We start from the raw sequence: 18,937 nt of genomic DNA, 5'->3' as shown, positions 1-18,937 counted from the left end.
TAATATTTTGAAAGGAATCTTTTTTTCTGAGCAGTAGATCTCAACTGTGGGCTTAAAATATTCAGTAAACCATGTTGTAAACAAATGTGCTGTCATCTAAGCTTTGTTGTTCTGATAAGATTTAGGGTAATTCTTAAGGGCCCTAGGATTTTCAGAATGGTCAATGAACACTGGCTTCAACTCCAAGTCACCAGCTGTGTTAGCCTCTAGCAAGACAGCTGTGTTCGTGGAAGCTTTGAAGCCAAGTCTTGATGTCTCCTGTATGGCTCTGGAAGTCCAAGATGACATCTTCCAGTAGAAGGCTGTTTTGTCCGCAATGACAATCTTCTTTTTAGTGTGGCCACCTTCATGAATTATCTTAGCAGAATCTTCTGGGTAATTTGCTGCAGCTTCTACATCAGCACTTGTTGCTTCACCTTGCACGGTTATGTTATGGAGACTCCTTCTCCCCTCAAAGCTCATTAGACCTCTGCCAGCTTCAGACTTTTTTTCTTCAGCTTCCTCTCCTCTCTGTCTTCATAGAATTGAAGAGAATTGGGGCCTTTTTCTGGATTGGGCTTTGGCTTCAGGCAGTGTTGTGACTGGTTTAATCTTCTATCCAGACCACTCAAACTTCCTTTATATCAGTGATAAGACTGTTTCTCTTTCTTAGCAATCGTGTGTTTACCAGAGCAGCACTTTGAATTTCCTTCAAGAACTTTTCCTCTGCATTCACAACATGGCTGGCGCAAGAAGCCGAGCTGTGAGCCTATCTCGGCTTTTGACATGTTTTCTCTCTAAGCTTAATTATTTCTAGCTTTTGATTGAAAGTGAGAGACGTGTGACTCTTCCTGTCACCTCAACACTTCAGGGTCATTTTAGGATTTATAACTGGCCTAATATCAATATTGTTGTGTCTCAGGAAAAAGGGAGGCATGAGGAGAGAGAGAGAGAGAGAGAGAGAGAGAGAGAGACAGAGAGAGAGAGAGAGACAGAGAGAGAGAGAGAGAGAGATGGAGAACAGCCAGTCAGTGGAGCAGTCAGAACACACACAACTTTTCTCAGCTAAGTTTGCGATGTTATAGGAGCGTGGTTTGTGCTGCCTGAAAACATTCACAGTAGTAACATCAGAGACCCTTGGTTCCAAATCACCATAACAAATACAATAATAATGAAAAAGTTAGAATATTGGGAGAATTATCAAAATGTGACTCAGAGACATGGAGTGTGCAAATGCTGTTGGAAAATGGCTTCAGTAGACTTGCCCAAGGCACGGTTGCCACAGACCTTCAATTTGTAAGAAACACATTATCTGCAAAGTGCAGAAAAGTGAAGGGTGAGAAAATGAGGCCTGCCTCTGTTCTGTCTACTCCCACAGAGTTAGAGAAGGTCAGCTTGGAATCCATTTCTTTGGGAGATTTTTCTGTCCTTCAAGCCTGAAAAAAGCCTGGTCAGCTGAGGTAGACCAGATTCCCCGTGAAGGTGTTCTGTGCATTTATTTGGGGATGTTTTCCATTTCTGGATGAGCATTATCTTTAGTATTTATGTCTAAGTGTAAATGTTGAATTTGCTTTTGTGAAAATATTTTTACAGACTCTGTTATGAGAGTTGAGGGATAAAGATGGCCTGCATACTTGAGTTAATTGTTTGGAGCACTTTCTTAATAACTTTGTAAGCTGTTGTACTGAACAATCCTAGAGAATCAATACATTTTAATACAGAATCTTACTATAAAGATTAATTATATCAAGCTAACCTTAATTTATATGGAAAAGGTCTCATTCTTTAAAAAATCTTTTGTAGTAAGGGTGAGAAAGGAGCAGGATTTGGATATGTTTATTATCCCAACCCTGGCTTTGAAGTAACTAAAGATGTCATGCCAGAAAATGGTGTGTATGTATGGCTGTTTCTAGAAACTGATTTAGATAACAGTTGTGGTTCCCTGGTCACATCCTCATTTCTCATTTTGATTAGAGTAGAGCTATGTGTCTCTTATTCCTTGGATCCTTAGGCCTAGAAATAAGTTCACCTCCACTGATTATCCTAGTAGACTTGAGGTATAGTCACAAAAATAAAATACACAAAATAAGAAATAACAGCAATTCATAAATGTGAAGAGATTCAACTTTTCTACCAATCAGAGAAATGCAAGTTAAAACCCAGCATGATAATATTTTTCTCTTTTCAATTTGGCAAATGTTATAAAACTGATTCTAGGATATGCTGGTGAGGGTGTAAGGAAACACACATATTTATACATCAATGAGGAATGTTTAGATTGATACTGAATGACAAATCCTGGGGGAATGTTATTCTTAAATTTTTTTTCTACATTTATTTATTTTTGAGAGACAGAGTGAGACAAAGTGAGAGTGGGGGAGGGGCAGTGAGAGAGGGAGACACAGAATCCGAAGCAGGCTCCAGGCTCTGAGCTGTCAGCACAGAGCCCGACGCAGGGCTCAAACCCACAGACCGTGAGATCATGACCTGAGCCGGAGTTGTATGCTCAACCGACTGAGCCACCCAGGTGCCCCTGGGGGAATGTTATTCTTACTGCTTATCTTGATGAGAATTTCTGAGTCATCTTACCATGTCTTAAATGCATAAATCATTTAGAGTTAGAGGCATCATTTCATAATTTTATGTCAAAAGCATCAATAATACAAACAAACAACTTAAGAATGTTTATAAGAGGATTGACATTGCCCTGGAATCCCTCACTTCAAGAGGACTTTGTACTTTCACTTATTTGGTTGGAGAAATATGGGTCAAGGACCATGACAGATTCAGAGCACTGTGTGACATTCGATATACACCTTGTAAAATTAACAATATTACCTTAACTTTGTAATTCTCATAACTAATCTGAGGATTAACCATGCATGACATGGTGAAAACGTCATTGGCTGGATCCTTGGCCTGGCTTTAGTTCCAATATCATCTTGGACATGCGGCTAAATGAGGCAACAGCCTGGTTTCACGTATGTGAGTAGAGGTGGGCAGGAGGCTCCTAGAACAGCTCTCTTCGTGTTCATTTCACAAACTCTCTGCTTCAATAACCAATCCCCATTTTATTGTAGCTCCTCCTTTGTTTTTAAAAATTTTTGCTGCGGGGCGCCTTGGTGGCTCAGTCGGTTAAGCGTCTGACTTCAGCTCAGGTCATGATCTCGCAGTCCACGAGTTTGAGCCCCGCGTCGGGCTCTGGGCTGATGGCTCAGAGCCTGTAGCCTGCTTCCGATTCTGTGTCTCCCTCTCTCTCTGCCCCTCCCCCGTTCATGCTGTGTCTCTCTCTGTCTCAAAAATAAACGTTAAAAAAAAATTAAAAAAAAATAAAAATTTTTGCTGCTAGAAAAATCTCTCCAGCCCATGCCTTCTCCTGTTCCACGAAAGAATGATTTCAAGCATTTGTGCCAACAATTATTAAGCAAAATGAAAGTAGGAGGTGTGTGGATATACTCGTCATTATATCGTGATAGCTTTAGTCAAGGCAGCGTTAACATTAGTAAAACATGTTCAGATACTGTGAGATACAGCTTATGTGAAAGTTTTTAAAAATAAAAATTTTCTTCTAATCCCTTCTATTTTAGTCATTGAAAGAATAAATGTTTCAATATTACCATGGGGTGGATGTGAAGCAGAAGCTGTCCTGGGTGGACATCTAATGGGGAAGGGTGCCCTTAGAGCTGTATCTGGCCAACTTTCGCATACATTTTCCACAGCAATGAAAGAAAACTCAGCAGAACTACTGGCCCCATTTGGGTGTGGACCCAAACATAAGCATCCACAGTTCTTAATCATTTTAATATTAGCATTGCTAGAGATTACCTTTTGTAAAGCAAGGGACTTTTCTTTTGAATCTGTCACCATGGTTCTTTTAAAATCATTTAGGATCTCTATTGTTATTAGATAAAGCACATGGATTTAGGGAAGATCACAGGAATGACTCATCAGTTCTCACTTCCCCAAAGGACTCATGTCTGGCGTGTAAATACTACTGGGCCTCTGAAGAGAATTGTGAGCCTGGGGAAAGAAAATTGCCCTGCTCAGAAAATTATACTAGTGAAAAAGCATAGGTTCAGGAAGAAAAGAAACAAAAAACAAATCACTCTTTTATAGGAGCATTCTGTCTCTCCCTATTTTACTAATCTACTTTGAATATATCATTATATTTTAATGGGCACATGGCTAAATACTCAGGAAAGAAAGAACACCCAGAACAAAATAGGATATTCCTGCTATGAACCTGCCTGAAGGGTTCTGATATATTGTCAAAAATGGAGCCAGTATATCAAAATGTAACTTCACAGATAATGTTGCTTAGAGCAAACCCGGTTAAAAATTTTTTATTTTAAAAACACTAATGAGGGGCGCCTGGGTGGCGCAGTCGGTTAAGCGTCCGACTTCAGCCAGGACACGATCTCGTGGTCCGTGAGTTCGGCTCTGGGCTGATGGCTCAGAGCCTGGAGCCTGTTTCCGACTCTGTGTCTCCCTCTCTCTCTGCCCCTCCCCCGTTCATGCTCTGTCTCTCTCTGTCCCAAAAATAAATAAACGTTGAAAAAAAAATTTAAAAACACTAATGAGTAGTACAGATGGCCATTGGATAAGGCAAAAATCATGGTGATATTTGAGAAGGGGCTGAAAATTGAGACTCCATTCACTCTCTCATTCTACTTCGCCTCATGCCCACACCTACCTGAGTGTTCTGTTGTTCTAAGCCAACGTCTAGATGTCACTGTGTGTCACTGTTCAATGTGCAGACTTGAAGAAGATGAGCAGCTTAAATACAGAGTGTGTTTCTTCAGATGTTTTCACTCACTTTAGAAATATCAAGATGTTCTGTAAAACATGTTGGTTTTTAAAATTTTTTTAAAAAAATTGTTTTGAGAGAGAGAGAGAAAGAGGGCGAACAGGGGAGGGGCAGAGAGAGAGAGGGAGAGAGAGAATACCAAGCAGGCTCGATGCTGTCAGCACAGACCCTGGTGTGGGGCTTGAACTGATGAACCTTTGAGATCATGACCTGAGCCAACACCAAGAGTTGGATGCGTAACTGACTGAGCCACCAGGTGCCCCAAACATGATGGATTTGATACATACAATTACACTGTGATATTTTTTGTACTTGTAAATCATTACCAGGGATAGCCCAGAAGTTTAGGGGTGCTAGCACATCACTTGAGGTAGTGGGCAAGCGGGAATATGAGGCAGTAGTGGTGGTTATGGTGGAAGCAACCTCAGACCAAACTTCGCCTAAGGCAACCTCGAATCTTTGGGAAAGAGAGTGACCAGTTCGACTTATGAAGTGACTATTTCTGTGATACACTTCCTCTGTTTTCTTCTCTCCTGGCATTCACCCAATATAGGGCAAGGTAAATACCAAAACCTCACAGTGAAGTTTCTACAACATGCACCCAATAAACCCTAGTTATGTTTGTTGTTGTTGTTGTTTTTTATTTAAAGTACATGCATAACTATTGAAGGCATGTTTGCTTACCACTGGAGATGATTTCAAACCTCACCGTGGATTCACGTTATCCTCTCTGGGAGATACTGGTGTAGTGGAAAGAGAGCCCTTCAGTGGAGGAATCCATAGAACAGCCTCTGGTCCCAGCTCTGCTATTAACTGGCTGGGTTAACCTCAGGGAAGATCTGTCAGGGCCACAGGTGGGTGAAGAGAGAACAACATCTCCACATTTTCCTCTGTGCTGAGGATTCTAGGGTTTCCAGAAAATAGCTCATTTGCCTGTAGTTTTGCCTTTAGCTGTACAAGTATTTGAAACATTGAAGACTAATGAGTGGTATCAAGGGAATGCTCTTAGTAAGATTTAGCACCTACTTTAGCTTGCCAGCCAGCAGTGTAACTTACGGTATGTACATGATGCCCCAGCCTTAAAAATAAAATTAGCTTATTCATATAGGTATTTCTGCTGAACTTCAATGGAAAGTTTTATTTTTCACTTTTAATTTGATGTGCTTTAATTTTAGCCAAGAAATTACATCAGTGTTAGTGTTTTCAAGTGAATTTTATGCAGAATATAGCATAACACGTTTGCTTCCTAATAACCCTGGCCCCACTATTTCTCCTATGGTAAGCCACTTTCATTTTAAAAATAGATCTGTTCTACGAGACTTAACTTGGCCCTGGTTGTTGTCCTCTTATGCGAGTTATTTAATTTAAAAATAGAACTGTCTCAGTAGATCTGTATCAACTAGTTTAGGATCGTTTCTATCTGGAGTAAACTCTAATTAGGCAGGCGGTTCTGTGGAGTCATGTTTGGAGCGTTGCAATCCAGTTATGTTTTCCAATTTGGTGACCTGATAGAGAGCTTTGTTTCCAAGTTGATAATTTCAGTGTATTTAGCTTATAGTTTTTTTCTTAGACTGAATTTAATTTCCTCAAGGGTTGAGGAATTTTAGAATTTGGATGAAAAAGAGATAACTCTTGGAAAGTAGTTAACATTTAAGATTTTTGGAACAAGGATTCACCTGCAGACTGTTTTTAGATTTTTACTCAGGGCAATTTTAATATGCACTGGTACACCTTTGGGCATATTAAAAACAGTATTTCTGTGAATGCATATTTCTAGAGTACAAGTGTAGGAAGGACCTTTCAACAGTTATAAGGAATAATTTTTCTATTTGTTACATCTAAGTTGTTTTAATTTTTCAGACTTTAATGAAATTTGTCTAATTTCACAAAGTGAAATATGTTTTGTATTGTGAGGGATTAAATTACTATTGATTTTGCGATGCTTTAAGGCCTTAATTCTGACACAGAAAAGCTTTTTGCCTTATAGACTTTTAGAGATTTGTTCCTTCTAAAATGCGTAGAACTTATCAAGTTACAGAAAACAAACATCAAACATATTATATACATCACCACATTGTGTTATTATCAAAATATACCTTAATTCTTTTTGTTACTGAAGTATACAGTTTGACATATTTAAAACTTAATTTTTGAAACTGGGCTTTCTATCAGATTTGATTATACAATGTGACATCTGGAAATATTATTCCATCAGATTTATGAATTCCTTATCGGTAAGGTTAATTCCTTCCTAAAATGATCTTTTGTAGAATTTTGCTATATAATTTTATATCTAAAAGTCCTGTTTTTTTCTATCCAACCAGCAGAGAGCACTTTAGCTAATAACATGAGCAACGTGTATATAAGTGAATAGTGAAGATCATGCTTTATCAAAGACATGGGCAATTATCATCACTCACAACCCCATTCTCTCCTGTCAGTTCCAGTTTATTTCATCAGTTTCCTAAACTTTTCATCAATTTAAGCACACTTTTGTAGTTTATTTATTATTATTATTTTTTTTAATGTTTATTTATTTTTGAGACAGAGAGAGACAGAGCATGAATGGGGGAGGGTCAGAGAGAGAGAGACACAGAATCTGAAACAGGCTCCAGGCTCTGAGCTGGCAGCCCAGAGCCTGACGCGGGGCTCGAACTCACGGACCACGAGATCATGACCTGAGCCGAAGTCGGATGCTTAACCGACTGAGCCACCCAGGCGCCCCTGTAGTTTAAAGAAGTTATTATAACAACATTTTCTCCAAACCCATTCTTGTGCTATTTACTTGGCCAGAAATTTTGTGTTAGTTGTTTTTTTATAGATTTGATAATCCTAATTTATCAATTTTTATACAAATGGACTAAATTTAGTCTCAATTTCTGTACACCTTTGTTTTGTTTTGTTCAGAGAGGCTCTACTCTGGATACTCAGTAAATAATTATTGACAAAGAATTTTCTGGAAGGGGATTCAACTCAGTCATTCTTTAGATACCAGGAATCAAAATGTCAGGATTCTACTCTAAATGGGTGCAATATCACTGTTGCTTAACTAGTGAAGAATGCAAAGATTTAGATAGTCTGACTTCGGTTCCACCTGCTTATATCCTTTGGTTTATACAGAATTTGTATAAAGTACCTACCTCACCCTTGTCCCTCAAAAGGTCAGCAAGTAACAAACCCAGGCTTATCTGATTAAAGCATATGAAGGATAGAGACAATAAGATACTGCCTAGTGCCCAGATTTCCCTGTGCATTGAAGATGAGAAGGGTTGAATCAGGGAAGAAGGTGAAAGGTTTATTCTTCCATAATATGATTTTTTTACCTCGTATTGTGTGACAAGAGGAATGTTGAGAAATAGCAGCAGAAAGTGGGGACGATGGAAAGGTAGCAGTTCACAGTCTGAGCGGAAACTTGCAGTATGGGGTTACAAGCCTGACACCATTCAGAATTGTGGCCACATCAGACTTACTGAGGTGTACATTATTATAAAGAAACAATGTGCAACCTCATAGTGGGTAGCTCCAGTAGCTAACCTACAGTTCATAAAATCCAGGTAGCTCTTGGAAAGGCCACTTTGCACCCATGGCCCTGGCCTGCTTGGCCACAGGGGGACATCTCAAGCATCCCTTACACTCAGGTTTTCTGGGGGTGGGGGCTGGTGATTTGAGGTGTGGTTGAAGGAATGTTTGCATATAAACACAAACCCCCTTCCTATGTTAGGTAAAGAATGGGGAATATTTGAGTATAAACATCTGCCCTTTTGGGTCAATATTTTAGCATCATTTCCTCAAACCAGTGCTAAATCTTCCCCCACACAATAGTGAAAATTAGTCCTTGTGATATGGTTTTCCCTGCAATGCTGTGCTTTATATCATTTTAATCCAATTTCTTGTGAATAAAAATGTTAATCCAATTGCTCCTGAATACAGTTGTTAGAGCGAGAAAGGAAATGATTGATTCCTGGCTTCTGGGCCCCTAAGGATGGATCTGACCTTGCTGTTCATCTCCTCCTCCCCTGTTCACTCTTCCTGTCTTTACACCCATGTGAGTTATCTGCTTTGAGAGACCTGTTTCAGTCTTCGTGGTGGCCTGTGTTGGCTCACAACTTTGTTCCTTCCTGAATCAGAATGTATCTAGCGCTCTTCAAGAGATGCTTACATGACGGTTTCTGCTGCAAATTCAGCTATGTTTAAATGGATGGAAAGCAGGGTCAGGGAGTTTCTCCTCAGGTGGGAGCTCCCCCCCTCCCTCCCAGGTATCCAGAAAACACCCTGCAGCCCTCGGTTAGGATAGTGTGTGGCGTGGAGTATGTAATAGGAGTATGTACTGTGTCTACATGTGTAGACGGCGGCTCTGCTCGTCATATTTCCTGAGTGTTCTGGAGGGCTTCTGGTGTTGGTTGGTTGGTATATTCATGGCAGGAAACCAATGATCAAATACAAATGAGGGTAAATTAGGTATGGGGCCTTCTGTAATTAGCCCTTCATTAGAAATATTTAGCCGGAGATTGGCAATTTGCCCATCTTTTTGCTCATCACATAAAGAGAAGTCAGCATGGAGAAAGTGTAACCTTTGGCTTTGCCAGTAGTAGTAGGTCTCTTTTATTGTCTGAATCACCCAAGTGTTTTTTGCGAACCTGTAACCTGATCTTTTATCACTCTCTGGACCGCCTCCTCCTCTGCTGTGCCCTGATGCATTCAACACATGTGTTCGAATGGGAGGCCGGCAGCCCTCAGAACAATTTACATTCTGCTTCCCAGCCTGCCACAAGCAGCAAATCAGCCTCTGGGAAGGCTTCGGGAGACTTGTCAGCAGTCTGTAGCTTATTTCTGTATGTGTGAGGGTGTGTGTGTGTGTGTGTGTGTGTGTGTGTGTCTCCGTCTCCCTCTCGCTTTCTCTCTCTCACCATTTACAGGCTGGAATCACTGTGGAGGAACAAGCAACAAAGTGTTGTCAAGATTTTATCTCAGGGTAATGATTAGTTAAACATGAAAGGCTGAAATATTGATTTTCATTGTGAGAATCATTGACTGTTTGATGTAGAGAACACCCAGTTTCTTCCTGAGGAGAAGCTGAACGGTGCCACATTCGCAGCCCGCGGGTCTCTGACAGCAGCAAGGGCTGGGCTGAAGCAGCGGCTGCCTGCCCGGGGAGCACCCGTAAATGGACTTTGGTCTCAATGCTTTGACTCTTTGTCGTGGTTTTGGATGTTGGAATACGGGCGGTGATCTCTTGTCTTTTATAAACTCACCTGATTTAAAGGAAAGATGAGTGAAGAACCAAAGGAGAAAAATGCAAAACCTGCTCACAGGAAAAGGAAAGGAAAAAAGGTAAGAAATGAATAAGCAACATGTTCTCTGTATTGTTCTCTGGCTCCGGGGAGGAAGTGATCTTCAGGCTGGATTTTTCAGAGATTGGATTTTTAAGAAGCTGCTAGAATCAGATTGCTTTTGTTTTCCAGGTCTATTAATAATGGGTGTGTTCTGTGTTGGAGACAAACATCACAACTCAGATGCATTGCTAAAATATTTAAAAGGTTAAATATAGTCATTTAGATTTCACTGAAGTGGTGTGTTTTTCATAGCGATATTCAGGATTATTAAGTAAACACATGTCCTAATTATGTGGGTGGGTGTGTTTTTTTCCCTTTAAATTTTCCAGAGTGCTTGTTAATCAACAGGGTACAATTACTAATGAATATTATTATGGTATAGATGTTTAGCTTTAACACATATTTGAGGCAAACTTAGGGAAACCTGTAGTTACACTTTAAAATTACAGCATGGAGGTGAACTCCATTTTAATTATTGATCAGCTTATGGCTGACAAATCTCAATTTGCAATAGACTCTGCAGTTATACAGCCATATGCCTCATCTGTCCATTACAATTTATAAAATTAATTTTGTTTTCCATGTATATTGAATAATCTCCCAAATATCAATAGATGATTACTATAAACCTGTAGATTCATTTTGGTTGTCTTGAATGTGTATATCTTAAAATGTGCTCCTAACTTTTTAGTACATTTTGAAAATGGGGGTTGGGGGGGAAGGTAGTTCCCTAGGTCTAGCATTTGCTTTTGATCCATTGTGGCTAATAAACTGGCTTCCATAGGGTGTATACCAGCGGAAAAGACATTTGTATAGCTATAACAAAGAAAAACAAATTCCTAAAATAGGATTTTAGTTCAGAGCTAGTTAAGGAAAATGTGTACTATATATTTTTTTTTTATCTATAATCAGAATCTTCAGATAATATCTTCTAATAGCTAGGGCCATTATATATAATAGTGACTCTTTAAAATGCTTCCTTGACCCAACGTAATGTATGCTCGACCAATGGACATGTAGGGAATGGATGATTATAGTAGAGAAGATAAAGATATCAACTCCTCACTGAATTGTCAGTATTAACAGTTTTTTTTAATTGTTAACAAACAGCACTGTTTGTTATTTATGGAAAGGTTCATTTGGTGTTCTTAAAGGAGCTACTATCAGTAGACTACTCTGAGGACACGTTTATGAATGTGCCATATTCTAGGGCAGTGGTTCCACATCCTACAGACGGTGAAGCTGTGCAGACGAGCTTTAAGTCAGCCTTGACTTCTTGTATGTCGTCTCCGCAGGGATTGATGATGTTGCAAAGGTGCTATTCTGATTTCCCAAGGGAGCAGGTCGCAGCTGCACAGCACAAATGATTTGTTTAATGCTTGGCATAGTGGTTCTGGTCTCAAGGAAAGCTGTCAGCTTTGCTCATGTTTATGAGATATGGCCTTAAGTGTCTGACAGGCTCCACCATGATTCTGAACACGGAGTGTCATGGGGAGCCCAGACACACATCATGAGCCACGACAGTGCAATCCAGATGAAAGTGAGCAGTGGCTGGGTCGGTTGTAAGTCCATTGAGCCTTTATTTGGAATCCTTTAACATGAGCGTTTTTTTCTCTCTTCCTTGAAATTTTACCAGCTGTGTTCCACTTCTCCTCATATAAGGTTATCCTTCTCAGAGATAGTATGAAGTCAGTTGCTTTGATTCCTTCCCTCATATGTGCTATACTCTCCCAGCTGCTGTCAGGGTACTCTTTATGAAGCCTTCATTACCACTCTGCCTCAGTACCTTCCAAACTCCTTCCAGCCTGCTTAGTGAAGTCCAAATTCCTCACTACAGAGCCCGAGGCCCTTCCCAATCTGACCTGCACCCACATCCCAGGCTTTTTTCCTCCTTTACCATTTACTTCATTCGTATTTGACTCCATCCAAACTGGAGATCTTACCAGCCCCCAAATTAATTATTTCTTCTGATGCTTGTCCTTTGTCCATGGAGAAGGCATTTCTGTGCCAGCCTGCTTGGTGAAATCCTACCCATCCTTCCAAGTACAAGCCAGATCTTGCTTTCTTCTTGAAATCTGTCAATTCACCCTGCTTAGAAGTCAGTCAGTCTTCTGGATTGACAACAATACCTTATACTATCAAGACACTTAACACATTCTGCTTCTTTTTCAAGGTATCGTGTACCTGTCCTATTCTCTTATCTATATTGAACCTGCTGGTATTCACCTCAGGAGGCCCTCAGTATGTTCCTTGTATGCAGCTGACACTAAATAAATGTCCCATTGAAAGATCTCTCTCATTTACTGACCAGAATTCACCAAGAATGTTTAGTGTTAGAGTAGATACATACCAAGTAGGAGGTATCTTTTAAATGAATAGGCCTCTTTCTCCCAATATTTTCTGGATTAAAAATATAATAATTTTTTGTTTTCTTCAAAAGGATATATATGTATACACACACATATGCGTGTGTGTGTGTGTGTGTGTGTGTGTGTGTGTGTGTGCGTTCTGTTTCCTTCTGAACAAAATATTCCAGAAGGTCTCGGGTGTTCTAGATGACCTACACTGCAGCATCAGTGGGTGTGGTCAAATGAAAGCATTTCAGGTGGGAACTGTATGCAACCTGGCACATTTTGTTGCAACAAGCTCTCCAAATGTTTGAAATATTCCTAATTATTTATGGAGTGGTTTTAAAATAAAATTTAGTGTGGAATCCTTTTTGTATAGGAATATGTCTCAAAATGGCCTTAAAAATTATGTGTTGTTGTTGTTTTCAGAACAGATCCCATGTTTAGGGAATTTGTGTATAAAGTCTCTCATGAGACATATTTAATATTGGTGCCAGCAAGCTAGATGCAATGGAATCATGATATTATTCCTTCTTTAGTGCACAGGAAGTGTTTTGTATTTTGCTCAGAGATAGATGGATGCAAATTGATGTGAGGAAATGTTTTTTCCTAATAATTTCTATATTTTGCTCTGAACGTGAAGAGGGAGTGTGCATGGGTATGTATGTGTGTGCGCGTGTATGTGTGTGTGTATCCATATCCTGTAGCTATTTATCTTTCCTTGTGCTGGTTATAAAGAGAAGGATTTACTGAAAGTCAAGAGAGCTGGCTTCTGATATAGCCCTGCTTTCAACCGGATGTCTTGAATAGAACAGTCAAACTCTTCAGCTATAAAATGGGGTTCATGTGTCTGACACAGCTATCAGGGATATTAGGAGAGTAAAATAAAAATAATCAGTAGGGCCATATTTTCAAAAGAGATGTTAGAAATGGTAACACCCAAAATCAAAGTGGTTGTTATTGTGGCATTTCAACCTTCTATAGATTGCCTGATTTTAAAGAAGAAATGGCAAATGAGGCCATTTTGCCCACATAATATTATACTGACTGCCGGAAGTACTTAGCTGAGTCAGCCACCAAAGAATAAGTGTGAAAAGTGTCATTTGGTGATTTTATTTATTTAGCATCTGCATTTAATTGGCTTAAGATACCATAACAAAATATCATAGACTGGATAGTTTAAACAACATACATTTATTTTCGCAGTGTTCTAGAGAATGCAAATCCAAGATCAGAGTGCCCACATGGTGGGTCCTGGTACGGAGGGCTCTTCCTGACTTGTGGATGGCTGCCTTCTCACTGTATGCTCATGAAGCCTTTCCTTGGTGAGGAGGATAAGGAGGGAGAGACTGATTTCTTGTAAGACTGGTTGGATAAGCAGTGCACCCTTATGACCTCATTTAACCCTGACTACCCCCTAAAAGCCTTGTCTTCAAACAATTACATTGGGGGTTAGGCCTTCAACATATGAATTTGGAGAGGGGGTACAATTCAATCCATAGGAGCATTCAGAGAAGGGTGTGGTGTCCAGATTCCCAACTTCAGTGTGCTTAATAAAACATGTGATGGTGCTTGAAGTCCTTTCAATTAATTTAGTTATTCAGCAGATGCTATGTAGTGGAGAGTCTTTAATTACTGGGCCAGGGCCAGCTATGGTAAACCAATCCATGCAGAAAGTGTTAAGGGTACCAAATAAAGGTGAATTCAGGTTCTGTTGGTGGCAGAATGAGGGAGTAGGAAATTCCATCTGAGGGTGATGTTAGGAAAGAATAGATAGAGGAAGGCATCCTTGAATTGATGTTAAGAAGATACGTGTTTTCTAAGTGCTCCCCAGAGGGTCAGAACCTTCCAAATAGAGTGTGGGATGAAAGAGAGAGAAGGATTTGAAGCCGCCTGCTTCCTGCTTTGTAATCTAAACATTGTTTTGTGTGGTTGGAGTATAGTGGACAGGGATGTGTCATTGCAAGATAAAAGATGGAAAAAAGATGAGGGCCAACTCAAGAAGTTTGAGCTAAAGATCTCTTTATTGTTCTGGGTTCACCAAAAGGCTTTGAGCAGATGAGTATTGAAGTCAGATTTGCTTTTTAGAAAAACACCCTTAGTATTTGGTAGAAGTGCTAGGTCTTTATTTTACACCATCATCCCATCTGGTGGGAATATAGGTCATATATTTTACTGCCGATGGTTGTTGAAAACTTAGGTCCTCTAGCCTTTCATTCAGTGACTTTTTTTTCTTTACTTCTTTCCTCCCTCCCTTGCTTCCTCCCTTCCTTTTTAGTGGCAGATTGGAAAAAATGCTTAGATATTTAGACCCTGCTGGGTAAAACTCATTGTAGTGAGTTTGCTGATTTTCTAGGGAATGTCAGGAAAGGATTTTCACCATTTCAGTTCGCTTGCCTCTTCCATCTTAAGAATCCCAAATAACTTACTTTAGGTTAGTCTTTTTCACTTTGTGTTCCTTCTGTGGGTGGACTTCATAACTTTCTTTCTTTCCTAGTCTTTTTTCCCGTGTCCTTGCCTTATGTATGAGAGCTGTCTTTGTTTCTTCTCTTACGACGCTTATGTTATCCAATATATACCTGTTTTTTTGAGGAAGAGTCAAGAGAATGTCCATTTCTGAATTTCATTCACTATTCCTAATGCTGCTGGAGTTTTCATTGTTCGAATTTTTGTTTGTTTATTTTGGTTCTAGTGTCTTTGGTTAGGTGCCTTGATAGCCAAGTGCCCTCCAAACTCAGGTGATGTGCGGGCACACTTTGTACACATGACATCTATGTTGACCTGTGTTGTAATTTTTATTTGTGTGTTTGGACATTGCTTGCTATTGCTCTAGAAGCAAATAGCTTCTTGAAGTCTTTTGTTGATGAGTGGGATGAGTTGAGTTATGGTTCATGGAACATGATCACATATCCAGTGCTTTGTGTATGGGGACTAATGTACACTCCATGTCAAATGGCTTTTATATCCTTTTCCATTTCACTGTATGAATCACTATCAAATATTTCTTCTTTTAGTCTTATGTAAGTAGAAATTTTTTAATGTTTTTAAATTTATTCTCAATAATTTTTCTCTTGGCTGTTGCACTTTATTTTTGCAAATACTATCAATTTTATAGTTAATAGGCATTTAAAATGTTTAAATATCTTGTGCATCCATATCCAAGAATCAGAAATCTTGATTGCTCCAAGAATGAATTTGTAATGGTATTTTCTTGAACTTAGTATTGGAGTTTGCTAATTTCAGTATGCAGATTTCCATGTTGTCTTTACTCAAGACGTTTGTACATTTGAAACTTTCTTTTTGCAGGGAGAGAGTGAATGAATTAAAAGAACCTGAGAGGTTACTTCAGGATTTCAGAATTTCATTAAAAACCCTCACTCAATTTAATACCACTTTTTATTTTTTTAATTAAAAAAATTTTCTTTAACGTTTATTTATTTTTGAGACAGAGAGAGACAGAGCATGAACGGGGGAGGGTCAGAGAGAGGGAGACACAGAATCTGAAGCAGGCTCCAGGCTCTGAGCTGTCAGCACAGAGCCCGACGCGGGGCTCGAACTCACGGACCGTGAGATCATGACCTGAGCCGAAGTCAGCTGCTTAACCGACTGAGCCACCCAGGGGCCCCTAATACCACTTTTTAAAAATCGAATTTAGTGAGGTACATTTACCTCGAAATTTTCTTCAATTTTTTATTAGAAAAAAGGCAGTTGAAACTTGATATAAATTTATTTTCTGTATAGCAGCCTTGGGGCATGGCCCCTGAACATCAAATCCATAAAGGAAGCCACTGATATCCCACAAGTTCACAGTCCCTTCTCCATAATTCCAAAATTCAAAACGAAACCTGAAAATATTTTCTAACTTCTTTGGCGGCAAAATCTGACCCGACCTGAACTCATTTGGCAGCAAAACCTGTTCTGACCTTATGTGAAGCTATTTATAGTTTTTATTTATCCAACATAGTGTGAATATTCATACGTTTTTCTGCAGAAGTAAAAATTCTTTGCTTATGGCATACGGTCCCAACATACTGTGGGGGTGAGTCCGTAATATTGGTATATACCTTTCTAAACTCTGGAAAGTTTTGAATTCCAAAGCTTTCCTGGCTGCAGAACTTCAGATAATGGATTGCGAGTCTGTACTGAGTCCTGAGCTGCGGCTGGACATGAGCCAGCATGACTTAAGGTTAGCTTGCAGTGAGGAGGAAGGGGCTTGTTTTTGTCCTTAATAAATTTCAGATAAAGTGGCATTTTGTAATGCTGGGCACCATATCAAAGGTCCCTAATGCAGTTTTCAGTCTTGCAGGAAAAATTACTTCCAGGTGCAATCTAACAGATACTTGCTTGTTCGGCAATAAATCTCAACATATTTGGAAACCAATTTGACAATAAATTTTATATTAAAAAAAGAAATCTGAGCATTTTGGACAAGGTGGTTTTGAAAATGATATTTATGAAGACTTTTTGTTGTTGTTGTTTTGTTTTTAAGTAGTGAATTGTGGCATACCAATAATAAGAAAAAAGTCTTAATATGTTATTTAGGAAATTTTTGATTTTTTTTTTGTTATTCATGGCCATTTGATGAGGTCATGAGAAATAACTGGTATATGTTTTCTAGAAGAAAAAATATAGATTTGGGGAAATTATTGTTTGACTCGATCAGTGTGCCTACTTACGGAGAAAATAATGTTAATCATATGAGGGATAATTAATTTCCCACAATTAGCACATAAAATGACTCTCTCTGTCATCCGTCTTAGATAAAAATTCCCACTTATGGGTGTATTACTCATATGTTATACAACTTAATTTTAAAAACTTTTCGTTCCATTTTTTCCTCACAGTTATACATAAATGTAAACATAAAGTAATTTATTTCATGGTTATGTTAACAGCTTAAAATCTAGAAACTTCTCTCAACTTCTTAATCCTTCTATTGTTTAACTTTAGTCATTGACATCCATTGGTTCTGCCACCACTAGGGAATAGGAACATGCTGTCTTAAGACATCTCATTAATATTATTGGAAATACCAATTGATAAACTGGCTTTAACAGTGTCTTGAAGAAAACCAAGATTTGAAATAATTCCTGTGAAGTTTGCTTGTGAAACTCAGAATGTAATTACACAGTTTACTGAATGCAGGCCATCCTGTATCTTTCACTCCCAACTCACTAGTCTTTTAAATTATATGTTTCATAGCACATGAGATATGTTTGGCATTTCGTGTGTGTGTGTGTGTGTGTGTGTGTGTGTGTGTGTGTGTGTGTTAAAACAAACTATAATGGTACAAAGCTATTTAGCAGATCTAGTTCAGCATTTTGATTCTGCCTCAATACCATAACATTTCTTCTTTCAACAAATCTTTTTTGAGCACTCACTATTCTAGGTGTTAAGGGATTCATCTGGGAACAAAAGAGGCAACAAACTTAGAGAGTGAGTACTAGCAGTAAGTCAGTATGGAAATTACACAAGAGGCCTCTACTCTAGAGAAAGACTGGATTTCAAAGAAGGGACGGCCCCTATAGCTAGTGAAGGAGTTTAAAACATGGCAGGAAGGTAGCAGGCAAGGCCTTGTGGTAGGGACCCTTAAGCGGTAGGAACCCTTGAGCGATGAGCTCAGTTATGACAAGGACTTGGCCAGCTCTGGAAAGATGACATTTAGGCAGAAGGAACTGCTTGGGGAATGCCCTGCAGTAGTTAGGTCCCCAGGAAGGACTCTTCTCATTGGTATGAACTTTAAAGATTTCTGTACACTGCTCTCAAATGTCTTTTTCTTCCTGGAATTCAGTCAATGTTTTGTGAATTTTAAGGGTAAAGAGCAATATTTTATGGAGGCAGCTGGGGCTACATGGCACCCAAACAGGGTAGCACCCAGTGAACTTGTGAGGACGATGAGCTTTTATTCTACTTTTCATGTTCCTTTCAGTGCTGCTTATTGTTAACCAGTGTGACTTCAGTACAGCAAGGAATTTGGAGACTTACAGGAACCCTCATCTCTTAAGCTTCTAATTAACAGTGACTCCCCCCCACCCCCAAGTACACAGTCTATTCAATAAATTAGAAATACAAATAAAGACATACATCAGAAACTAAATTGGATAAACCTTGATATGATGTTTGTGCACAGTAATTTTTGCAAATAGCACATATGTAGCCCATGAAATAAATATGCCTTGCCTGAGAATATAGACTTCATAATTCCAAGCATTGGTGTCATCTTTAATGTCTATGTTTTGTGGGCACTTAAAGAAAAATTAAGCGATAATTATAGCAAACCAAGCTAATTCCTTGACATGAAGCTTAACCTCTAGATAATTTATCTGGGAACATTGTGTAATTTTCCTTTGTCATTTCCACCATGCTGGCTTATTTAGGCTTTACATGCAGTGATTTCATCACTAGGCAATTTATCTTGGCATTTTACAAAATTGAAAAATTTCTTTGGAACATTATCATGTTATCGTAAA

At 39.1% G+C, this 18,937-nt stretch overlaps 1 protein-coding gene across 3 annotated transcripts in view; it reads left to right on the top strand.

Annotated features, from left to right (window-relative positions):
- Positions 1-18,937, top strand: part of ANK3 (ankyrin 3) — a 682,576-nt gene that overhangs the window by 153,754 nt on the left and 509,885 nt on the right. Inside the window, exon 1 of one of the 3 annotated variants that reach the window (XM_045040008.1) lies at positions 9,499-10,117. The exons of the other annotated variants lie outside the window; for them this stretch is intronic. Within the exon in view, the coding sequence (XP_044895943.1) occupies positions 10,055-10,117 (63 nt within the window). The 5' untranslated portion in view covers positions 9,499-10,054. Of the gene's footprint in view, positions 1-9,498; positions 10,118-18,937 lie in introns of those variants that run through there. 3 annotated transcript variants of the gene reach the window in all.

The sequence above is a fragment of the Felis catus genome, chromosome D2, assembly GCF_018350175.1.
Source record: "Felis catus isolate Fca126 chromosome D2, F.catus_Fca126_mat1.0, whole genome shotgun sequence".
NCBI lineage: Eukaryota > Metazoa > Chordata > Mammalia > Carnivora > Felidae > Felis > Felis catus.
Note: the sequence above shows the minus strand (reverse complement) of the source record. Positions and strands in the feature narration are given on the sequence as shown.